The 27,219-nt window shown below is 35.1% G+C and overlaps 1 protein-coding gene across 1 annotated transcript in view; it reads right to left on the bottom strand.

Moving 5' to 3' along the window:
• The window catches only part of Drgx (Dorsal root ganglia homeobox), a 131,420-nt gene that overhangs the window by 82,450 nt on the left and 21,751 nt on the right, over window positions 1–27,219 (bottom strand). Inside the window, exon 2 of the mRNA XM_075297779.1 lies at window positions 10,448–10,571. Within this exon, the coding sequence (XP_075153894.1) occupies window positions 10,448–10,544 (97 nt within the window). The 5' untranslated portion in view covers window positions 10,545–10,571. The remainder of the gene's footprint in view (window positions 1–10,447; window positions 10,572–27,219) is intronic.

Here is a 27,219-nt window from a genome sequence, read left to right on the forward strand (position 1 = left end):
AAGATTTTATATCGTTAAAATACAAATGCAAATTTTGCTTAGCATACAAGACACATTTCTTTGGTATAAAATTTGTTTCCTTCCCCAAAATTTTCATTGAAATAAAATGTGGGTATCTTGTCATAAATGCACATTTTGTTGACTTGACATTAATAATTCTGAAAAATTCCGCCAATTTAATGAAATTGTCTTTAAATTTGTGCCTTGACTACAAAGCAAACAAGCGTTAAAAAATAGGAGATGTTATTCAATACTTTACTTTAAACATGGCTTTTTAGCTTGAAATATAGCATAATTTCTACTTGAAGTCTAGTCTGAATATTGAAAGTTAAGTTGATGTTAACACATTTTTAAATGACTGAAAAAAACTCAAATTTAAAAGGGATTTTTTTTTAAAGCTATACTTGCTTCTATTCCCCGCCTTTTTGGCTCGGAACAGATACCAAAATTATTAGTGTAAAGACAATATCTTTGTAACCGAGCATGCTTTTTTAGTGTTCAAACTCCCCAGCAAAAAATACTTCAGCAGTAAGAGTTTAGTTGCGCTTTTTGGTATACAATAAAATAGTCAGTGCATCCACACTACATGAATCGGTGGCAATAACGTATAGGAGTAATCAAACTATTTTATGATCACTCGTTTACTTTATTGCAACCAATTCATGCAGTATAGATGCGTGAAAGGTAGTGCGGTTTTCCTTCACGCCAACAATGCTATACTCAAGATTATATATCACTTCTGAGCAATATTTCTATTAAAATGAGCATTTATATCAGCGCTATGTAGAAGCTGCTGTAAATTGGGACATCGCCCTCAAAAATCAGCGCTTATTCGGTTGTTTTGTAAGCAATCCTGCTGAAATAGTGCTCCATTTGTTGCTGGGTCGCTTTCAAAGTACTTTCCTTTGCAAGCGTTTGAAACAATTGTCGAAGCACTTTTGCTACTCTGATTGAAGTATCTTCAAATAATGCATTCTGAATGCATCAACCGCTTCTTCAGGTGTTGGAAAGTGTTGACCTCTCACTTTACGTAAGTGATAAAAAAACCGATGTGTGAGAGCTCACATTGTCGTGGTGAAGTGATCCATCTTCGGCGGTGTGTTTTCCTGATTTCTTGGATGGCAACTAGCAAAGAAACATTCACGATTTCGACATGTCCAGTTTTTCGGAAAAATAAGACGGTATGAAAATAGGCGCCAGGAATATGAGCCCCAAAATCCAAATGAAACATGGTCAAAAATGTGGAACGACGCTTTATAATGAATATGAGCCCCAACAAAATATAACTGAAGCATGGAAATCAATCCTAAAATGAAATTAGGGCTCATTTTCACTTTTGAATTAAAGGGCCATGTGAAAACGAACCATAACTGATGAAAAATATGAAGAGCCCCAAAAACAAAATGAAGTTACTCCAACATAAAAATTTGGTGTTGTTGTTTTCCATATATTTTTTGGGTTCCTACTTTATGTAGATTTTGGGGCTAATTTATGTGGCCTATATTACAGCGCCAAAAATCAGAGGATCATTTGTTTGAAAGTGCTTCGTCCTAGACCACCTATTGTTGGATTGTTGAAATACCCATACAGTCGACTACTGTTTACTTTCGGGCTCATGCGCGTAAATCCACGATTCATCAATAGATGTGTTTCGAAGCATTTACTTCGATCAATTGACACTAGCTTTTGTTTGAATAACTGATAAATTGTGTGGAATCCAATGCGAACAAATTTTTTGACGGCCAAATATTCATCCAATATTGAATGTATACTGGTCCAACTAATGCCTAAAGTTGTCTCAATCTCACGATAGATCATATGCCGATTTTGCAATATCAGTTGTCAGCACGGCATCAATGGTTTCCAGAACAACAACTGATTTTGGACAACCTTCACGAAATTCATCTTGGAGTGAACTACGACATCGATTGAATACACAATACTATCATTAAACACTGCTCCTTGACGGAGCTTCATCGTCAAAAATCGACTTAAGATCATCGATGTATTATTGTTGAGTTAATCCAAGTCGAAAGTTGTAAAAAATAATCGCACAAAAATGTTGACGATTTAATTCCATTTTTTGGACGAGGCATACTCGAAAAACTATGCATTAGTTTTTTTCAATCTCACTTCCTAGACATATTTGTTTGAAAGATTCCTAAACGAAATTATTTTGAAACAAAGTTACATACAATTACACTATAACTGCCAATGATTATGAGTAACTGTAACATTTTAAAATAAAAAGGAACCGCAAACATTTTGCATATTACGGAAATTTATCAAACTACCAAAAATGCACACAAAATTTCCATAACAAAGTCTTTGAGGCCGGCCGACAAACTTCCTTTCCAAAACACAACCAACATAAATTCAAATGGCATTACTTATTATTCGTTTTGTTGTGAAAATTTCGGCAAATTTTGGCATCTATTGAAAGCAAAACTAAATGAAATCATTTTAACTGCAAATAAACTAAAATCACAAACGATTTGTTGTACTTGCTAGATAGTGTTAATACCAAAAGGAACAGCACATATTGGCTATTGGCAATTGCTATGCTAAGTTAACATATTAATGGAAATTTAATAATCACCTCTACAATATTCGTTCAAAATTTTATTTGAGAGACACCTGAGCCATGGGCAAGGTATGAGAGTAAATCGTTTCATATATGGAATGCGCTATTGACTTGCCGAAAGTCATCATTGAAATCGATTAAGGACTCCTCTGTAGCTGATGTGGCAGCCAGACTTCATCAATATTACATCCATCATTGATTATATATTTCAACACTTTGATGCATTTAAATGTACAACATGACAATCTAGCGGCACCAAAATCAATCTCTGTACCAATCACTCCACTTCCACTCTACTCTACTTTAGATATTGTACGTGCTAATTTACTACATTCCTCCAGTGCAGCTACACTCACATTGGCAAATGCAGAAAAAAATGTGAGGAGTTGTAAAGTTACGAGGGTCGATAAGGTAAAACTTTGATGGAAAATAAAGTGGAAAACACTAACATACATGAGTGGTTCGTGAAGTGCTTAACCTGCAAAAACAGAATACTCTACAGATATTCCAGATTTTCCATGGGATAAAAGCAAAAATAAGAAGATAAAAAACAAAAATAAAAATCTTTTATAGATTGTAAATTGCTCTTGAATCAGACCGTAAAGCTAAGTAGTAGTCGCATCTCCGATAGGTTAGGTATAGTGGGAGCCCATTATTTTTCAGGCTCAGTTCGACTATTCAGTCCATTGTGATATCACAGTGCTGAACTTCACTTTTATCAAAGAGTGCTGTCCCATTCCATGTTTAGCACAATCCCCCTCCTTTTTATTGCCGAGTATCAACGGCATTTCTTATTGAGGTGATACCACTCAGAAAAGCTTTGAGACACTCAGAGAGAGGGGAGCATGCTAGCCGTTGCATCAGTGTTACCGCTGAGAATTACAAAAAAGTGACACCAAAAAGTGTCACTCGCAATAAAAGGTGGTACACTCATTTTAAAAACTGACCAAAGAACAAATATGAATTAATTGACTGATATTATTTTTTATAAAGGGTGATACGGTCAAAATTTTATCAATATAAACTTGACGTATTTCTTTCAATTTTGCATTTAAAAAACCTGAACACCCCTCATTTTGAAGGTGTGTGTGTGTGTAGAATATTGCTCCTGTTTTGATTTTGGAATTCACTCTTCAGTTGTCAAAATGCCGTCCAAGCAAGAAGAGCAGCGTATCAAAATTTTGCTCGCGCATCGCGAAAATCCGAGCTACTCGCACGCAAAGCTGGCAAAATCGCTAAAAGTTGCCAAATCAACCGTTACAAATGTAATTAAAGTGTTTGGGGAACGTTTGTCGACAGCCAGGAAGTCTGGATCGGGGGGAAATCGAAAACCGGAAGCCGCTGAGACGACAAAGAGAGTTGCCGGTAGTTTCAAGTGAAACCCTAATCTCTCTCTCCGAGATGCCGCAAATAAGCTGGGTGTAACCGTGCATCGAGCCAAAAAACGAGCCGGACTATCGACTTACAAGAAGGTAGTGACTCCAAATCGCGATGATAAACAAAATACGACGGCCAAAGCGCGATCCCGGAGGCTGTACACGACGATGCCGACGAAGTTTGACTGCGTGGTAATGGACGACGAAACCTACGTCAAAGCCGACTACAAGCAGCTTCCGGGACAGGAGTTTTATACGGCAAAAGGAAGGGGAAAGGTAGCAGATATTTTCAAGCACATAAAACTGTCAAAGTTCGCAAAGAAATATCTGGTTTGGCAAGCCATCTGTATCTGTGGCTTGAAAAGCAGCATTTTCATAGCTTCCGGAACCAAGAAATTTACGTGAAAGAGTGTTTGAATAAACGTCTGCTGCCTTTCCTGAAGAAACACGGTTGTTCCGTACTGTTTTGGCCGGATTTGGCATCTTGGCACAGATGCTGTGCCACTCGGAAGAGTGGCACAGCCATTACGGTAAAATGGTAATGGCACAGCCATTACGGTAAAAAGGTCATGGAGTGGTACGCCGCCAACAACGTGCAGGTGGTTCCCAAGGACAAGAACTCTCCCAACACGCCAGAGCTCCGCCCAATTGAGAAATACTGGGCTATTGTCAAGCGGAACCTAAAGAAGACCAAAAAACTGCTAAGGACAAGCAGCAGTTCAAGGCAAACTGGCTTTCTGCGGCGAAGAAGGTGGACAAGGTGGCTGTACAAAATCTGATGGCAGGTGTCAAGCGTGAGGCCCGGCAATTCGGATTTGGAAAAGCGAAAGTCTAACTGAATATTTTTCCTGAATTTTATACTAATTGACCTTGAAAAAGAAATTTAATTTGATTTTTTAAATAAACGATTTCACCGATTTACACGCGTTTTCCCTTGACCAAATTTTGACCGTATCACTCTTTACAGTACTATATAATTTATTAAAATCAGATAAATAAAATTATTTAACAATAATTTTATCACAATTATATCGAAAATCACTCCTTCAAATTGACACACACTTCGGAAGAGTGGCACAGTTTAACCCTCTAATGCCCTAACCCACCTTTAGGCGGTCTTCGATAAAACGAGAAGCTTATAGTAAAACACACCTAAAGACATTTTTAATTATGTAAAACAAAAACAAAACTTAGTCAAATCCCTACAAGAGACTTGCAGCACATACTGGATTTTAGCATATTGAGTTTCCATGTTTCGTTTTCTTACATTTGTGTGCTAAACCTGGACTATTTTATCAGCTGGTAGAAAAAATGGGGCATTAGAGGGTTAACTACTATGGAATATTTTCTTTGCATACTTTTAGGCAGTTCAAGTGTCCGTTTGAAAAAATTATATACAAGGGGGAAAAGGTATTAACAACTATTGGGCTGTTTTCTTTTAGAACTGGATACCCTAAACCGTGAAGGACTAAAAGAAAACAGAGTACTCGTTTTATTATTCGAAATCAATTATTTGTTAAGACTTCAATCGCATCTGTAATCTTAACAGATTTAGGATCAAATTGTACAAAGAATAATGCGTTAAAAAAGGAATCAAATAAAGAGTGACACAACATGATAAAAAAGTGGCACAAAATTGTACTTTTTAACTTTAGTGTCAGATTAAAAAAGTGACACAAAAGTATCAACGCTTGGAAAAAATAAAATAAATCCGTCATCGAATTTTTATCTTATCCAAATCGCCTTCTAAATGCTCGAGAAATAAAATCGGGAGTCAGGTCAGCATGTATTTATGAATCAATATTTACTTTTGAATACTCATGAAATCAATGATCGATCAATACACTAATAGAAACAATTGCGTTTCACAATCGTGAACGGACATTGTCAAAATGAAACGGAAACGTTCACAAAAAATTAAAACGGAATGTTCTCGATTTCGTCCACGGGCGTTCACGATTTCATGAATGGCAATCGTTTTTCTTTGGCCATGAAAAATCTTAAAATAACCGTTATGGCAACTCCGTCGTTGGTTCAATGTGCTAAGGCGACTGTTAATGTGTATCGTGCAGGCACACAGGTTCGAGTCACGGTAGCGGAAGTCTTTTTTTAATTTTGTTTATAAATTCGTAACCATTACGTTTTCAGATCATGAACGCCGGTTGTTGTTTTGACAACGTATGGTGTCATTTTTACGTTGTCAGATTGACCCCATCTGTTCTCAGTTTGACCACACATGTGTGTTGATTCACTTTCATGAACGGATCGTTTTGAAATGACCACGCCGTTCATGATTTTTTCTATGGGTGTATGAAGGCGGTGATAAAAATGGTTCGAGTACATTAAAAGGGCTTCAAATACTCCAAAATCTTTCCAACCACCCTCGTACATAGACAACTACATATAAAATATATATTCCGCCACATTAAGAATCCCATAAAAAAGTGACACTCCTGTACCGGACGATTTTAATCCAAGTCATAGCAAAATCTCTCAATATATACAGATTTGAATAGAGGTGCTATGTGTCATCGATAATGACGATGATGATGATGATGATGGAATTCACAAAAACACAACACAATTCCACGTACAACTACTAAGTGAAAACATTGAATAAGCCATCCTCCGTAGAGGAGATATGCAATGGATGCTGTATCGATGACTCCAACATCCATGGTACTTTTAAATTGAATCAAATCGAATCCCATTCAATCAAATTGTTGGCAAATTGTATTCAATAGCCCCCGTTGCAGATCGCCTCGTCTCCATTCCAAATTTCCACGAATGTTCTACTCTGAGAATAATTTTCGTGTTTTTTTTTTTAGTTGAGTTGTGATTTTTTTTCTTTATTTTTATTTGGTTGTTTAGTTGATACTTTTATGTCAAGCACTGCTTTGGAATCGATTTTTTGTCATCATGGTTGGGGATTTAATCCAAAATTGAAATGACAATTTCATTACAGCCACAACCAATTTTACTTCAATTTATCCATTTTTTTGTTGTTCTTCTTGTTTTAGTTGGAGCAAATTGAATTTTAGAAATATTGACTTTCATTTTGTTGGTTGGATCTTATTCATTGGCATGTTCTTGCCACATGAGGTAACCTCACAGAGAGTATGAAGTTTTTTTTTTTTTTTAATTTGAGGTTGAAATAAATCTAGCAATGAGCATTACCTTATAACCCCTCTTAGGATAACTTTTATTTCAGAGTAAACTTTGTAGTTGATGATGTCTACCATTTTATTTGAAATTAATTATTATCACTTCATGTTATCTTTATTATTTAATCGAATCAAAATATGTTGCTTACAAATATTAGATGACAATCACAAAATTTATTAAAACCCATGATGAACAAAAAAGAAATACAACAGAAAATAGTAGAGGAAAAAATGCGAGTTCGAAAAAAATTTTAACATCAAACAACCCTTAATCAATTAACCCTGCATAGCAAATCCCAAAAGGACTAGCAGTCACAACATCATAGCTAGCAAAGTGAACATAAAAGAGGCTAGGACCACTTCAGTAGCTGCAAAACAAAAACCAGAAACCTCTTCATCGAAAACAAAAGGACGTCAGTTATCTCCGATAATGGTAATCGGATATTTTACGCATAAATTTTCACATTTGGTTATTGGCAGATAAAATGAAAATTTCTTCCAACATATGCCCCTTTTATGTGGGACGTATATTTCGAGTGCTTAGATCAGGATTTACTCATTGCGAAGCCTTATTCTGCATCTGTTAGCAACACCATTAGCACGAGAATGAAACTTATCTAAGGCTTTTAATCTACAATTTGGCAAGATTTTTATTAAAGATTGTTGACTGATGTTCATTTCACTTTCCGTTGAGGCTGGTCGTCATATGACCAGGACATTCACTATGGAAAAAGAACGAATGAATTTTGATTTTTCTAAAAAAGAAATAGCTAGTTTTTGGCCCCAAAATAAGACATATGACTTGGGAGTAATCGTGGTGCAATGGTTAGCATGAACCCACAGGGTTGTGGGTTCAAACCCAGTTTTGACCAAACACCAAAAAGTTTTTCAGTGGTGGATTATCCCACCTTAGTAATGCTGGTGACATTTCTGAGTGTTTGAACCGTTCGGATTCGGCTATAAAAAGGAGGTCCCTTGTCCTTGAGCATAACATGGAATCGGGCAGCACTCAGTGATAAGAGAGAAGTTCACCAATGTGGTATCACAATGGACTGAATAGTCTAAGTGAGCCTGATACATCGGGCTGCCACCTAACCTAACCATTTCTGAGTGTTTCAAAGCTTCTCTAAGTGGTTTCATTTAAATGTGGAACGCCGTTCGGACTCGGGTATAAAATAGAGGTCCCTTGTCATTGAGCATCGGGCAGCACTCAGTGATAAGAGAGAAGTTCACCACTGTGGTATCACAATGGACTGAATAGTCTAAGTGAGCCGGAAATATCGGGCTACCAATATACCTAACCTAAGATATACGACTTTAATGGGGCAACGCAAATTTTAAAAATTCGTGTTCTCAATTTACCAGTTATACCGGTATGAATTGAGCGCCTAGATACAAATGTCGCGATAGGGAACGTTTGTTGTGAACGAGCCCTTATTTTTGTATTTGTTTGCTATGGCACCTGTGAAAAATATGTAGTATACATCATACCATTGATGTATACTATATACGTACTTGTGTTAAAAATGTCGAATTTTGTACCAAAAAGTGATGATTTTCGGAAAAAAATTAATTTTTTGTTTTCATTTGAACAAAAGTGCTGCAAAGTCGCATCGAATGCTTGTCGAGACATATGGCGTTCATGCTCTATCAGAAGCAATATGCAAAAGATGTTTTCAACCGTTCAGAAATATTGTGAGAAATGAAGAACGTAGAAGACCACCAAAAATATTGAAGACGCCGAATTGGATGGAAATGACACTTTGAGTCAATAGCAAATGCCAGCAATGTTGAACAACAAATAATTTCTAACAGTTTAAAAGCTATGGGAAAGATCAAAAGGTATAGAAAATGGGTGCCACATGAATAAAAAAACGCTCATTTCATACTGGTAAATAAAATCATTTTTAAAGCAAATGATAAGAACTTTCATTTAAAAAAAATTGCCTGGTCTCTATAACAAAAGCTCGTTATTATAATAAAACAAGTAAGGAAAATCTAAAGTCGGACGGGGCCGTCTATACTATACCCTGCACCACTTTGTAGATCTAAATTTTCGATACCATATCACATCCGTCAAATGTGTTGGGGGCTATATATAAAGGTTTGTCCCAAATACATACATTTAAATGTCACTCGATCTGGACGGAATTTGATAGACTTCTACAAAATCTATAGACTCAAAATTTAAGTCGGCTAATGCACTAGGGCGGAACACAATGTTAGTAAAAAAATATATGGGAAACATTTAAATCTGAAGCAATTTTAAGGAAACTTGGCAAAAGTTTATTTATGATTTATCGCTCGATATATATGTATTAGAAGTTTAGGAAAATTAGTGTCATTTTTACAACTTTTCGACTAAGCTGTGGCGATTTTACAAGGAAAATGTTAGTATTTTGAACATTTTTGTCGAAATCAGAAAAAACATTTATATGGGAGCTATATCTAAATCTGAACCAATTTCAACCAAATTTGACACACATGACTATATTACTAATTGTACTCCTAGTGCAAAGTTTCAACCAAATTGGGCCAAAACTCTGGCTTCTGGGGCCTTATAAGTTCATATCGGGCGAAAAATATATAAGGAAGCTATATCTAAATCTAAACCGATTTCAATCAAATTTGGCACACCTGACTATACTACCAATTGTACTCCTTGTGCAAAATTTCAAGCTAATCGGGATAAAACTCTGGCTTCTGGGTCCATATAAGTGCATATCGGGCGAAAGATATATATATATATGGGAGCTATATCTAAATCTGAACCGATTTCAATCAAATTTTGCACACTTGACTATACGACTAAATGTTATGTACAATGTTATGTACAAAATTTCAAGGAAATCGGTATAAAACTCTGGCTGCTGGGTCCATATTAGTGCATATCGGGCAAAAGATATATGTGGGAGCTATATCTAAATCTGAACCGATTTCTTCCAAAATCAATAGGGCTCTCTTCTGACCCAAATTAGGAACATTCGCCAAATTTGAAGGCGATTGGACTTAAATTGCGACATAGACTTTGATCACAAAAATGTGTTCACAGACAGACGGACGGACGGACAGACGGACATGGTTATATCGACTCAGGGACCCACCCTGAGCATTTTTCCCAAACACACCATGTGTCTATCTCGTCTCCTTCTGGGTGTTGCAAACATATGTACTAACTTATAATACCCTGTTCCACAGTGTGGCGCAGCGTATAAACAATCTTAACTAAATTTGAATGAAATTTTCTTTCTGTGTAGGGAAATCTTGGCAAGCAATAAAAAAAAAGTTGCTATGTCATAATAAATATTTTTTCCGCTACTTACATGGATGTGTGGCTGCAAAAGGATATTCCAAAGTAGGCAAACGTGGTGGATGGGGACCACATGGATGTAAGGCAGGCGGACATTGATAGCAAAACATGCCTCTTCCCGCGGCAGCAGGACCCAGCTGAAATATGAAAAATAGCAAAAGAAAAATTAAGATAAATTTCTTATAAATCACTGTTTAAAATCATTCTCATTTCCAAGCACACAATAATTTAGTATAAAAATGCTGGAAAATCACGCTTCTAACATTTTCTACGGAATCAATAATTTGTATTCAATTCAATTGATACTCAATTATTGTGCGACTTTACAAGCTTTTTGAGACAACGACGATGACTGCAATTGGCCATGCGGCACTTTATTCAAGATACTCGTTCATATAAGCGGGAGAGAGAGAGAAGAGAAAATTACATCAATGAAAATGTGACTGAAAGCCGATATTGATGAAGATGCTGATGCAGTCAATGATATTGCATTAGAAGACGAAGAACGAACACACATCAAACACAAAAACAGGGGCCAAGATGATGTAGAAAAATATACGGGTGGTTCTAAGACTATCACCCCATATATGAACAAAGTGTACGGGTGGTTCTATAGTAGTTGGCCCCAAAAGCACTTGCACAATGGGTTGAATGAACCTTTTTGCAAACAAAAATGTAACATATTTAAAAAGTTTTCGGTTATGTTTGGACAAAATTAATTCCATAATATTTAATTCTGAGTATGAGCATATCCGTCCGTCGGACCATCTTCAAAATAATTTCCGAAAAAACAAAATTAAAATTAATATTTGTGTAATTTCGTGAGTTGTAGTTAAAAAGTACATTAGAGCATTAAATTTTCCTCAGTTTAAAAACGCTTTGTGGAAATCTCAAAATGTGAAATACAATTTAGTTTAATTTTTGCATGAAATAGTTTATTCTTCATATAAAACAGTTTAATTTTTTCTGTGTAGTTAGGCATACATGTCTGGCATTTTCATGCATTTTCTTTTCAACGACTCAATTCATCAAGTTCCTCGATCTCGATCTTTGTCCATAAGGCTCTAATAATGACAATTGATGAACAAATCTTTTTCCTATAGTGAAAATAAAAGATCATAAATATTTCAATTGCTTATATATATTTTTTTTTGTTTTGCAATTACAACCCACTGTGTTATTGGCGGCTGTATAAACAAATGCATTGCATTCGACTTTTTATCATCGTCTCAGTGAGTTAATATTGTCAATTGCACCTTTAATTCGATTCAATTAGAATCAATTATGGTCTCTTCTCCTTTGTTGAGTCATTTGTTAAGGCTCATTGCCATGCGGGAGAGTAAGGCCCAGCCATAAAATTCCCCCCAGAGGCTTCCCCGTGCTAAGCGACACAAAAATTGGCATCAAATAAAATAAACTGATATTGTAACAAAATTATGACTGTCAGTGTATGCTTCAATCATTTACCCCCTTGCTGTAGTCATTGCCTTTGCTAGCTAGCTACATCGTTATTATTGAGATAAATGTTGAAAATTCAATAGATGAAGTAGGGAGTAGGAAACGTTATATGAAATACTCAAAGATATTGGAAGGGGAAAACTGGAAGGGGGTGCTTCCTTCATTGCATTTTATTCCTATATTCCGTACATCTTTACACTTGCATTCATTAAATTTGATATTGCTGCTGCAGTTGTTGTTGTTGTCTGGAGTAGTTATTGTTGTCATTCATTTATTACCAGGCTTCTTTTGTTGTTATTGTTGCTATTGTCCAATGAATTGATTAAATTGTCCTCAAACAAAGCAATTGCTTTAAATTAATTTCATTTCTTTTCAATTTTTTTTTCTCCTTTAGTTGGTGATGATGGTGTAAAATGCATGTGTACGAAATGCAGAATAGATTTTTCTTTTGAATATTGTAGAATTGCAAATATTGTCGTATTTTTTTAATAAGGAATCTTTCGACATTAACCAAAAAAAGAATTTATTTTGAACTCTTAATGAAAATTCCATTAAATTTAAACATCTAAAGCATTCTATAGAAATAATGAAATATGTTCATAAAGTCTATGAACAGTTTCGTTAATGAAGCTTTTGCTCTCGCCCCTTTCATGGAACAAGCTGCAATCTAATGGCGATTTCGATTGGGAAAAAAGGTGCAACATTCTCGAAATTGATTGCCAAATATAAAGGACACTGTCATAGATTTTGGACCCTGTATCCCTCACAATATTATGAATTAACAATAACTTTGGAATGACACTATTATTTGAGCGAAAATACAATGAGGGAAAAAGTAGTGTAACACCAGGGCAACATATTTTTTGCGAAACGAAAACGACCTAAGTCTGTCCATATAAGAAGAGCTAAGCTATGCGAAACATAAACAAATATATTTTAAGAAAATTTTAGTCATTTTAGAAAAATATGAAATATTACCGAAATCAGATAGAAAACAAAAATAATATTATGCTTTTCAAGCAAAAAAAAGCGTCGCCAAAAAAGTAATGAAAATGTTCTCTTTGGATCGGGAAGTGGTGCAAAATTGACGCAGAAGCGATGAATTTACCATGGGCTTGTCATAGGACGGAAGTCCTCCATTTCAACAGCCGTTGCACTGAATTTGCATCACTTCTTTAGGAGTGATCCGAATTCAATGGTTTGGATGTAAATTAAAAAATTCTGTGATATATTGTCAAATAAATAATTATAATTTTTTTTTTAAATTTTTAATGGATTCTAAAGCTTATCAGAAACGTTTGACCTCAAATATTTTCAAAAATGCACCATTTTTTCAGATTGGATTTAGCATTTTTTTCGACAAAATTTAAATGATTTGCACCATTTTATGAATTCTTACTCTGTTTTAACCTATTTGAAACAAAAAAAGTTAAAATTACCCATTAAAAGTATGAAAAAAACGAGATATAAAAAATTGAATTAAAAGAACTACCTGGGTAGTTAAAATAAAGAACATCATTGGGAGTGCATCTTCTGGAAGTGCTTTTAAACTTGTGCCTTTGGAAGAACTTCCAAATTTTTTTGCTGGGCATTTATTATACTCTCCACCATAGGATGGGTTGTCTTTGCCATTCCGTTTGTAACACATCGAAATATTGCTCTATGACCCTATAAAGTATGTATATTCTGGATCGTGGTGAAATTCCGAGTTGATCAAAGAATGTCCGTCCGTCCGTCTGTTGAAATCACGCTAACTTCCGAACGAAACAAGCTATCCACTTGAAACTTGGCACAAGCAGTTGTTATGGATGTAGGTCGGATGGTATTGCAAATGGGCCATATCGGTCAACTTTTACGTATAGCCCCCAAATAAACGGACCCCCAGATTTGGCTGCGGAGCCTCATCCGATCCGGTTGAAATTTGGTACGTGGTGTTAGTATATGGTCTCTAACAATCATGAAAAATTGGTCCACATTGGTCCATAATTATATATAGCCCCCATATAAACCGATCCCAAGATTTGGCTTACGGAGCCTCAAAGAGAAGCAAATTTCATCCGATCCGGTTGAAATTTGGTACGTGGTGTTAGTATATGGTCTCTAACAACCGTGCCAGAATTGGTTCATATCGGTCCATAATTTTATATAGCCCTTATATATACCGATCCCAAGATTTGGCTTACGGAGCCTCAAAGAGAAGCAAATTTCATCCGATCCGGTTGAAATTTGGCACGTGGTGTTAGTATATGGTCTCTAACAACCGTGCCAGAATTGGTCCATATCGGTTCATAATTATATATAGCCCCCATATAAACCGATCCCCAGATTTGACCTCCGGAGCCTCTTGAAGGAGCAAAATTCATCCGATCCGGTTGAAATTTGGTACATTTCGCTAGTGTATAGCCGATAGCAACTATGTTTTTAAAGGACTTTGATAGCATATGAAGAAAAAAAGCTGAAAAACGAAAAAATAAAATTTGCTTCCTAGAAGCAAGTACACAAAACCTAAATTTAAAAGAGAATTGTGTCTTAAAAGTATCCATACTTGTATTCTCTGCTTCTTTGGCTCGGAATAAATACCAAAATTGTTAAAGTAAAGACAAAATCTTTGGAACCGGGCATGCTTTTTTTTCAGTGTATATCCCGCATGGACTAACTTACAATTTAGAAGATGATGTTAAGAAATTTAAAGATGGCTTGCCATCGGCCAGCCAGAGCATAGTCACATTTGACAAATATTTGCCAAAAGTATTGTCGAACGTTTTTTTTTCAGGAACATTTTCGAAAAAAGTGGATATTATTTATGCAAATATTTCTACACTAAAAAAAAAATATTTACGTGATATTAAAGATTACACAACCCAAATTTTAGGTTGCGCAATTTACAAAATACACACAAAGAAAATGTCATTAAAAGTCAGGCAACGAAAAATTTTCATTGATATAACGTAACATTTTCATTAGTACAACAAAAATATTCGTTAATAGCACGAAATGTTACGTTGATTTGCAGAAAATTCGTTATATTAACGAAAAAAATCGTTGTATTGACAAATTTGTTTCATTGACTGACTTTTAAAGACACATTTCGTTAATGTAACGAAACTTTTTCTATTGGTGTAATAAGGACAAATTTCTTTAAAATAATGAAATTTTAATTAAAATAAAGTTTATAATCTTTGCATCCAAAAATGTCTTTTTTATTAAATTTAGGACACAAATTTTCCCTTAAAGTCGTATTTTTCAAATTTTGCAAATTTTCCTTAAAGTACAGAAACACATTTTAGATTTAAAGAAATTGTTCTTGAATTATCTAAAATATAAAATCCCTAGATTTAAGATAAAAACGCTTCAAATATAGGCTAAGACTTATTTTGAGGATTTACCATCTTTGGTTTAAAGTTTTTTTTTGAAATTAAGAAAACATTTTTTACATTGCAGCATCCGTTACAATTTGGGTTTATAAATTGGCATTTGTTTTTACTTGAATAGCTTATACCGCAAAAAGAGAATGAAAATTCGATAAACGATATCTGTATGCTAATTTTAATTTTATTGATCCCAGATTTAAATCCAGATAGGTCGCTAAAAAATTTCTTTATTTTAAAGAAGCAGCATCTTTCGCTCGGACTCAATACCGAAACCCTTAAGGGAAAGTCAAATTCTTTGGATCCAAGTAAACTTTTTTTGAGTGTAATATGATCTAATAAAGTTTTCTAATAGAGTTTGGGTATGCCGACGAATCGCTCTCCTTGGACAAAAAAATTAAAAAACAATATTTCTAAATTATTTAGTGACAAACTATACCAGCCATTCTATGGTGTAAATTACAAATATGGATGCATATGATAATCGCTCAAAAAAAAATCAAGTCCATCAAATTGTTACAATATTTGAGAATTACATGTCTATTCATTCGAATAATGGACCATAAATTATGTATACGAAATTAATTCAGATGATACATTCCGGATACAGATGATGGTTGTCCTCAACATCATCATCAGTGCTATTATCAATATCACAGGTCCTTATTTTTATTTTCAAATTTCATCAACACAACTAGGACCATTATGGATACAAAATTACTATGCATTATATATTTGGTACCCCCACCCTACTGCCACCAAAACCACCATTCAGTTAATGGGCCAGAAAGAAAGACATGGTCTCTGGAGCTATGTTCGATAGCAAAAGAGAGGGGGAGAGAGGGGGAGCATGGTACTAACTCTAAATGAATATTATGAAATTTTCATTTTGCAACAAATTAAACTCGGTTCATGTTCATTCATTTGTTTAATGAATTTTTCGAATTTTATCCATTTGCCCGAAAACCACCAACAACAGATACACCACAAGCCATGAAACGCTCTCTCTCTCTATCTCTCTCTATATGCCCAGTCCATTCCACCCATCTGGGAATGCATGGAGACCACCATTGGATTTTCTGCTAAACTACTCTGCTACTCTGCTTATTGTAGTTGCACAAAATTATGCAAAATTTACACATGACACTTTAACTCTAATGGAATTTTATATCCGTTGTTCAGAGGCACTAACTAACACTCTGCCACCAATTGGTCTTACACACACACAGAGCCAAATAGAAACAGATTCAAATACTCTAACACTGTTAGTCAAAACATCAACGAGAACATAGAGAAAAGAGCTTTACGGTAATAAGCTATGGACCTCAGGTGCTCTGGGTAATATGAAACCAAAATAAATGTTCTCTATGTGCTAGTGATGATGGTGGTGGTGCTGGTGCTGGTGCTGGTGCTAGCTCAACACCAGATCCTGCTATAGGATTTATGTTTGTGTTTTTTTTTATACTCTTCCTGCAAGCTTTGAATTTTATGGGTTTTTGTTATGGCGTGTGACCACAATACTTGACTGTTGCTGTTGGGCTTTAATAGAGGGAAACTACAACACATAACCAGACGGACAGGCGAACGGAGTGCCAAAGTGATAAAGTGGCATTCATCGTTGTCCCCACCCGCGACCTTCTAAAAGACTCAGCTGTGTGAAAAAACAACCGCTCTAAAAATGTTTCCCAGGATAATGGTACTGCATGCTAGCTCCAAACCAAGCCCAGAGTTTCCCATTGTGTGGTTGTATTAAATGTTACCAGGTGTCCACAACGTGATGTTGGCTAGATTACTTCTCATCCCATGGACTGCCAAACAGTCAGGCGGACACTAGGACGGTTGGACGGAGGTGTTAAACAATTAGTTTTTAGTTGATTCCAAATGAATAGATGATGTCCATTTACATACATTTCTATTAGCGCAACACCAAATTTCAATTGAGCGAAAATGTAATGCCAATTTATTCTACATTAGATGATACATTCCACTTTAACCAATGGCATCTAAGGGCCCAAATACCATTTAAATATTCAGGAATTTGATTTTGATTTTCCATATCCATGGGGAGGGGGGAGACGAGTGATTCTGTTCGGATCAGAGTGGAAATATTTAGTAATGAAAATAGAGTTTTGTGAGGTGATTTAAATTTACAAAATTAACAACAAACTTATCGAATTGTAAGATAAACTCTTAAAGTTTAAGGGAATTTAATGACAAATAGCCACAAACTGTGTCAAAAGATATTGGAACCACATACGCAAAGAAAACCTACACTCAAAAATAAGTTTATTTTGATCCAAAGATTTTGACCTTCCCTTAAGGATTTAGGTATTGATTCCGACCCACAGATGCGGCTTTTTTAAAATAAAGAAAATTTTTAGCGACCTATCTGGATTTAAATCTGCGATCAATAACATTAAAATTAGCATACAGATCTCATTTATCGAATTTTCATTCTCATTCTTTGGTGTAAGCTATTCAAGTAAAAACAAATGCCATTAGGACCAATAAAATTTAAATTATGATACAGATCTCATTTTTCAAATTCAATTTTCATTCTCTTTTCGCGGTTTATTAATAAAAGTAGTCACGTACAAACAAATGCCAGTTTAAAAATCCAATTTACTTCAAAGTAAACAATGTTTCTTAATTCCAAAAAAAAAAAAAAAACATTAAACCAAAGACGCTAAATCCTCCAAATAAGTTTTAGCCTATATTTGAAGCGTTTTTATCTTAAATAAACAGTTTCAATATTTCAGTTAATTTAAGGACAATTCCTTTAAATCAAGAATGCGTTTCTTTACTTTAAGGAAAATTAGCCTTAGTTTAAAGACATGTGACTTTAAGGGAGGAACCCACCACCATAGAGTGGTGACGGGGGTATGATAAGTTTGTCATTCCGTTTGTAACACATCGAAATATCGATTTCCGACTATATAAAGTATATATGTTCTTGATCAGTGAGAAATTCTAATTCGAAGATGGGCTATGTCGGCCCAGGTTTTGATATAGTCCCCATATAAATCGACCTCCCGATTTGGGGGTCTTGGGCTTATAGAAATCGTAGTTTTTATCCAATTTGCCTGAAAATTTTAATCTAGAGGTATTTTATGACCATAAAGAGGTGTGCCAAAAATCGTGAGTATCGGTCCATGTTTTGGTATAGCCCCATATAGACCGATCTCCCGATTTTACTTCTTGGGCTTATAGAAACCGAAGTTTTTATTCAATTTTCCTGAAATTGGAAATCTAGAGGTATTGTAGGACCACAAATACGTGTGCGAAAAACTGTGAGTATCGGTCCATATTTTGGTATATCCCCCATATAAACCGTCCTCCCGATTTGGGGTCTTGGTTTGGTTTTTATCCAATTTGCCTGAAATTGAAAAATCTAGAGGTACTTGAGGACCAGTAAAAGGTGTGCCGAAAATGGTCCGTATCGTTCCATGTTTTGGTATAGCCCCCATATAGACCGATCTCCCGATTTTACATCTTGGGTTTATAGAAACCGTAGTTTTTATTTGGTTGAAAAATCTACAGATTTAAGATTTCAAATCAAGACGGTATTTTATAATTTTCTTGCACACTTACAAGAGATGTTAATGATTCCTCTAAAACTCAAACAAAAATGGTGCTTATAAATCGAGAATCTGATATAGTCCTCATAGGTGAAATCTTTAAATTTATCTTCGGGAAGTGTCCTCAAGCCCTCCTGAAATTTCAAAGGAAACCCTAATATTTGGTTCATGGTGGTGGGTATTTAAGATTCGGCCCGGCCGAACTTACTGCTTTATATACTTGTTTTTAGTTCGTTTAATTGACGTACACAAAAAAAAATTATTAGAGTAAAGTTAAATAGACTTTAGTGAAATAGAGGTCTCACTTTTTTTAGAGTGTATGGAAATTTACCTTAGCAAGCAATGAAACATATGTCTAGTTAGGTTTGTGGAGATTGGTATCTGGTATTTGCTTTTCAATAACTTAATAATGTAGATTCTTCAATTTTCATGACCAATATGCTTGTATTAAAATTGTAATAATATCTCAACAAAAAAGCGTCACCAAAAAATTAATGAAAATGTGCTTTTTGGATCCAGAATTGGCGCAGAAGAGATGAATTTCACATGGGGGTGTCATAGGGTGGATGTTCTCCATTTCAACAGCCGTTGCACTGAATCACCGAATTCAGGTTTTTGGAATGTGAATTAAAAAATGCTGTGATATTTTGACAAATAAATAAGTTTTTATATTTTTTATGATTTTTAATGTATTCTAAATTTGGTCTGAATCGTTTGACCTCAAAGATTTTCAAAAATTAGTAGTTTTTCTAGAATGGATTTAGCATTTTTTCGAGAAAATTTAAATAGTTTGTACAATTTTATTAACACTTAATTAATTAATTCTGTTACCCTATTAGTAACAAAAAATTAAATTAATAGACCTTCCTGTGTATTTAAAATCAAGAATATATTTGGGAGCATATTTTTGAAAGTGCTTTTTAAAGTTGTGCTTTTAGAACAACATTAAAGTTTGTTTGCTGGAATAAAAAAAAATTTAATGTCAAAAGGAAAATTTCATTTGTATTTCATTCATAACAAAAAGACTTTTCTTTTAATAAAAACATTTGATCGTAAACGTATTGAGATGTTTTGTTTTCACAAAAATTATCTTCAAAAGCAATCAAAGCATATTTGCCAAATGCCTATAGAGCTCCAGCGATTTGTCCAACTTTGGCAAAATCTAAAATAATCCCTGTCATCAGTTGGCAAAATATGGCTATGCGGCTTGTGAAAGACAATAGCACGCGTACGCGTACGTACCATAATGTATGGGGACACGTTACTTTGCCATCTCATCACTCCTTAGTGATGATGATTATAATGATGGTGGTAGTATTGTTGTTGTTGTTGCTGCTGCTGATGATGCTATTGCCGTGGTTGAAACGCCGTCCATTAACAAAATAAATGCAATTATCCAATTGTGATGCATTTCCGAGACCACAGTCATTCAGCCAGAAACACGGACAACAACCGGCACTGAGATGAAGACAATGCGCACACGCGAAACTCAATTATGTGAGTGATTGTTTTGTAGTTGTTGTTGTTGCCGTTGCCTCCGACATACTCACACACACTCGCCACCATTGGCACGACTAATGCAAAAAAAAATCTCCAAAAATCATTGCATTTCGCAATTGTGCCGTTACTATTGCCACTGTCATTGTCGAAAAATCTGCGATAAAAATTATCACAGCTTAAAGGGACTTGAGTAGCAGCGACAACGAAGGTTGGCAGAACCAATACAACAGTGATCGCTTAAAGACATTATTGTGGGCAAAATTCAGCTTTCAGCTCAAAATTCCTTAGAGTGTATATACACAGGCGTTTCCAATAACAGGTTCTAGTTTTGATATCCAAAAGATGTATTTTTTTTAGATAAATTGCACTAGTTTACAAAATAATTATTTTTATGTACATTTGATGGGAGGTGAATTTTCTTATGTACTTTGATCTGCTGAATTAAAAAATGAAGGTTAAAAATGTTTATGGAATGTTTTTTCACTAAACAAATTATATCTTGAGGTAACAGGTTGTCTGATAAGTCCCCGGTCTGACACATAGATGGCGTCGCTAGTATTAAATGCATATTATTTTTATATAGTACCAACCTTCAAATGATTCGTGTCAAAATTTGACGTCTGTAAGTCAATTAGTTTGTGAGATAGAGCGTGAAGCAACTTTTGTTATTATAAAACAAATGGAAAAAAAGGAATTTCGTGTTTTGATAAAATACTGTTTTCTGAAGGGAAAAAATACGGTGGAAGCAAAAACTTGGCTTCATAATGAGTTTCCAGACTCTGCCCCAGGGAAATCAACAATAATTGATTGGTATGCAAAATTCAAGCGTGGTGAAATGAGCACGGAGGACGGTGAACGCAGTGGACGCCCGAAAGAGGTGGTTACCGACGAAAACATCAAAAAAAAATCCACAAAATGATTTTGAATAACCGTAAAATGAAGTTGATCGAGATAGCCGAGGCCTTAAAGATATCAATGGAACGTGTTGGTTATATCATTCATCAATATTGGGATATGCGGAAGCTCTGTGCAAAATGGTTGCCGCGCGAGCTCACATTTGACCAAAAACAACAACGTGTTGATGATTCTGAGCGGTGTTTGCAGCTGTTAACTCGTAATACACACGAGTTTTTCGTCGATATGCGACAATGGATGAAACATGGCTCCATCACTATACTCCTGAGTTCAATCGACAGTCGGCTGAGTGGACAGCGACCGGTGTACCGTCTCCGAAGCGTGGAAAGACTCAAAAGTCCGCTGGCAATGTAATGGCCTCTCTTTTTTGGGATGCGCATGGAATAATTTTTATATTTTATCTTAAGAAGGGAAAAACCATCAACAGTGACTATTGTATGGCGTTATTGGAGCGTTTGAATTTGAAAAAATTGGAAGGTCGTTATAATCGTTTTATCGCTCTTGAAGGGAACTATGTTGAATAATAAAAACGAATTTTGACAAAAAAAATGTGTTTTTCTTTGTTATACTGGGGACTTATCAGCCAACCTGTTAGAAATGTCCGATTATATCGTTGTTGGTACTTGAGTGCAAGGTATTGATATGGCAAATAAACGCGTATAATTGGATCTGTGATAATTTAAGTGCTTAAAAATATATCGATTAAAAAAGGGCGAATTTTCAACAACAAAAAAATCGACCGAAAAAAGTTAAAAGCAATTGAGTGAATAAATGAAAAATGTACATTTTCAGTGTAAACTGGTGTCATCACAAGTTTGTTTCATAATAACAGTTAATAATGTAAAACTACTCGTATATGAACCAAAGGCCTCTCACTACAACAGAAAGAAGACGAACGGAATCAAATCATGAGATTACGCTTGATGGGCGAGCAGATCGTTACCCAAATTAGGTTGGCAAGGCAGGAAGTGCACTTCTTTCTTCGATAAGTAGGCATTTTCTTCACATTATCAGCAAGAAAAACCTACATCCATAGAAAAAATCGTGAACGCCGTGCACGTTTCAAAACGATCTGTTCATGAAAGTGAATCAACACACATGTCAAATGGAGAACAGTCGGGGTATATAAAATGACACCATGTGTTGTCAAACCAACAACTAGCCTTCATGATCTGAAAATGTTATGGTTACCAAATTATATAAAAAAATCCGCTACCGTTACTCGAGCCTGGATTGTCTGCTCCATACGCGTTAACAGTCGCCTTAGCGCATTGCACCAACGACGTTGTTACCATAAGCACGTCTAACGAATATTTTAAGACTTTTCGTGGCCATGGACGAAACCGTGAACATTCCGTAACGTTTCCGTTTTATTTTGTTACCGTCCGTTCACGATTTTGGAACGTCATTTTTTATTAGTGCAGTAACATGGAATAGTACAAAACTGTGTCAATTTTATCCTTCAACAGGTAGTCACCTCCCAGACAACGGTAGTAATCACTTTCTTTTAGGCTTCCTCTTCGGTGAACACTGTTCCTTAGGTTAGGTTAGGTATAGTGACAGCACGTTACTTTAGACTCACTTAGACTATACAGCCCATTGTGATGTTACAAGTGGTAAACTTTTCTCATAACAATGAGTGCTGCCCGATTCTATGTTTATCTCAATGACAAGGACTCATATAGCCGATTCTGAAACCTCTTAGAGAAGCTTTGAAATACCCAGAAATGTTACCAGCATTAATAAGAGGGGATCGAAATTGATCGAAACTGGGATTGGTTCCATTATCCTCTTTATGCGAACATGCTGATCATTGCAACACGTTGGTTCCACTGCTCCTTGGTATTCGGTGTGTATCAGTGGAACCATGTCCCATTGCTTGTCCCGCGATGGTCTCGGTGTTGATATTGTTGTCAGGAGGGAGCAAACGAGGTTATGATATCCAAGCGATCTTTCGAAAATCCTGCTGGCTCAGCTATGTGGAGTGCCTTCAGTTGGAGAACACAAATTCGTGGAAAATATTATACATATTTTCGGTGCCCTGAAAGTCATTATTTAAAACGCGACATGCAATCACGTTGAAATTCGTTAAGCCAATGAAAGAGAATAGACACAAATCCACCTTCTATATTCAAAAAAGTTTACTTGGACCAAAGATTTTGACCTTCCCTTAAGGTATTGATTGCGAGTCAAAATTGCAGCTTCTTTTAAATAAATGCATAAGCCTTAGGCTATATTTGAAGCGTTTTTATCTTAAATCTAAAGATTCAATATTTCTCTTAATTTAAGGAGCACCAATGGTTAGCATGCCCGCCTTGCATACACAAGGTCGTGGGTTCGATTCCTGCTTCGACCGAACACCAAAAAGTTTTTCAACGGTGGATTATCCCACCTCAGTATTTCTGCTGACATTTCTGAGGGTTTCAAAGCTACTCTAAGTGGTTTCACTGCAATGTGGAACGCTGTTCGGACTCGGCTATAAAATGGAAGTCCCTTGTCATTGAGCTTAACATGGAATCGGGCAGATACCAATGTGGTATCACAGTGAACTGAATAGTCTAAGTGAGCCTGATACATCGGGCTGCCACCTAACCTAACCAAACCTAAGGACGACGTCTTTTCTATAAATCAAAAATAGGTTTCTTTATTTAAAGGTAATAAAATCAACCTTGCTGGTTGTTACACCACAGTGACAATAATTGCTAACTGCACCCAGAAAAAAGAGACTCTAATGCCAACTGAACTTTATTTTAGTTCATGAAGATTAATTGATTTTAGTTAAATTTTGCACAATATGAGTAAATGTTCCTTATTTGAATAATTTTTTTCTACCTTTAATGGCGTGAACTAAAAATAAGAAAAAAAGTTGTATACAAATATAGTGTACAATTTTACTAAAAAATAAAATAGTTCATATTTTCCTAAAATGGCAGAAGTTTGCTTAAATTGAGTTCATACGTCTCTCAAATGAGTAAATTTTACTAAAATTGTACCTGTCATGAACTTCGTATAGCGCTAAAGATATTTTAACAATTTTTAAATCCAATTTTTTCTTTCAACATATGAAATTTTCTTAAACAAGAGAAAAAACATTAATTATTTTTAATAAATTTTCTTCAATTTTACAAAAAGTATTAACTTATTTGTAACATGTTGCAATTAGAAAAATATTTTAGTTAAAATTTTCTAACATAAACCTACATTTTCTTCCACGGTGGGTTCACTTTTTTTTTGGGTGTGGATACCCTTACACTTGAAAATTTTCTCCACCACTAAAATCGCTCTTCTTCTTGAAATTCAAATATTCGTTTGACAACAATTTGAGGCGTTCATTATCATGATGTATCTCCCAGATTCCCTAAATGATAGCTAACACAGTTTTTGGGCAAGATTCAATTTTGTGGTATACTTTAGACACACTTTGCATAAAATTGATGAAACGATGAAATGGACACAGGACTTGCACCTTTTTGCGTCCACACGATGTCCATCAAAAAGCCGTGGTAACAACAATGACAGAGTGTTATCATCATCTGGCCCCTTAGCTAATTCAAATGCAAATTCAATCAAAACATCTCCATCACAGCTACTAACTATCAGAAGCAACAAAAACCAAAATAAGTAACGGAAGGCAGGGGGTCGGCCAATAACATTACCATACTTTTGGGGAATTTGGTGGCTATCATAACACCAAAAATACAATCATCACACATTAGCTGTTGAGTAGGATCTTCACTAAGAGAGCGTGGGTATATGTGTGTGTGTGGAGTTTAACTGTGAATTTTTAAGAGACCCCCGCATTCATCAATGGCAATGAATATGAGTATGCCTCGTCGAGAGGAGAGTATATTTATGCAAATGTCCAATTGAGAGTATGTATTTGTATCAGTGTGTGTAAGACTAACTTCCTGTTGTTCGTTGTGAGAGATTCATCAAAATTCAAATTCAAATTACATTTAGAGTTTAGAAATGTCCACAGAAACCCACCTACACACACACAAAGTTAACTACCTTGACGACTTAGCATTTGTAATGCCTACCAACTCTCATCCTTAATGTGTGAACATGCAATTAAAAGCGGTCAACATATAGGCCTACAACTATTTGAAATTGCACACACCTACACACAACCAAACGAATCCATGAAATATTCAAAATCGTTTGTACACTGAATAAACAACGAGACAACGAGATACTAATACGGTTTAAATAAATTCTAAACATTAAGCGTTTAGTGTATGTTTTTTGTTTTTCTTTTTTTTTTGATTCTAACTAGAATTTCCATACAAATTTCTGCAACTAATCCCAAAATGGCTCAATTGATGTTTATTCCTGTTTGATATTTTTTTAAACTTTATTCACAAATATTTTTCTTTTTTTATGTTATCACAAATTGAATTTATTTCAATTTTTCATTTTTAAACGGATAATCATAGTCTTTAGAGCTTTGGAAATCATTGAAACAAAGCTGAATATTGTAGTTATTTGAGGAAGTAGGTGGGGGCTGAAAATGTTTGAGAGAATTGGCAGACAAGCTAAATTACGAATATTGTCGCTTTATCCATTTGAGATATTGTTAATTGAATTTGTTTCATTTCTAGAGCTTGCATAGCAAAACAATTCAATTAATTGAAGGCCTTGTACAAACTCTCTAAATCATAAAAAATAGACCATGTTTAATGGACATGCCAACATATGAGAACGACGTTTGTATATGGGGCCATTATGCATCTATCCATTCCCCTAGGCTCTTGTACATGAATATTTATGTTTTTGTGAACTGCACGCATGATACACTCAGAGCTAAATATAGAACTTACTACACTGAAAAGTTATTAAAGATTTTTTGTCTTTGAAATGGAGATTATTTTTTACTTTTTGAAACTTTTTGTATAGTGACCATGTAACATGTTTGTCACTAAAATGTCATTTTCTCGTCAAATATAACCTGCTTGCCGAAGTCAAATACATGATTTGCAAGAAAATAACATGGTTGCGAAAAACATGTTACATGGTCACCACCCAAAAATAACATTTTGCTCTTAAAACATGTTTGAGGGTAGCATATTCCTTCTCTGGGTGCACATGTACATGCACTGATGTATTGAGTGAAAGCTTTTTTCCTTCATATTTTATGCTAAGAGTTATGTTGTTCTACTTTAAAACGGTTAACTTTGGAACAAAGATAATTCTGTTGATTCAAACTGAAATTAGCATCAATCAATCAATCTTACTTAAGACCAAAATAAAACATTTTTCAAAATACATATGGATTTTTTTTTTCAAAATAGGATTAAGCCCCAAGGTAAGCTTTGTGAAGTTATTCCAAATAATTAATATAGATTTTCCATAACACTTTTTGGTAAGACAATGGTCTAAATCGATTCAAACTATGGTATGGCCATGCAAAATGTAGATATGCTGCTTATGAATTGGGCATGAATGTTTCAATTCATATCAATGTTCGTTCTCCAAATGAATTCAAATATTTCTTTTTTTTTCTTGTTGCATTGTTTTATCTAAGAACAATTTTTACCAATTTCTACTTGAAATTTATTTGCCATCTCGAGCTGAATATAACGATTTATTTTGTCCTCAACTGTTGATTGTTCTATAGAGTCCCAAATTAAAATTAACGACTCAATGCCTGGAAGTCACTCATTCTTTTCAGTTGCATTTTCGTTGTCATGTTGGTTGTAGCTCTGGTGGCGTTATGGACACATTCGTTCGCATACTTTCCCATTCAAGTTCTATTCATAATGAAATGCAATTTCATTTGATAAATTTGAATTAACCGAATTAAAAAAAGAGTGCAACAGTTTTACTCATACACACACACGCAACACAGTAGAAGCAACATTGCTGTAAGATCAAATAACAATGCATGATAAAAGGGGTAGACTACACTGAAATTTTCGTGAGGCCAAAGATTTCATGTCCTTAAAATACGAATGCAAATTTTGCTT

This window comes from Haematobia irritans, chromosome 2 (assembly GCF_050003625.1).
Source record: "Haematobia irritans isolate KBUSLIRL chromosome 2, ASM5000362v1, whole genome shotgun sequence".
NCBI classification, from domain to species: domain Eukaryota; kingdom Metazoa; phylum Arthropoda; class Insecta; order Diptera; family Muscidae; genus Haematobia; species Haematobia irritans.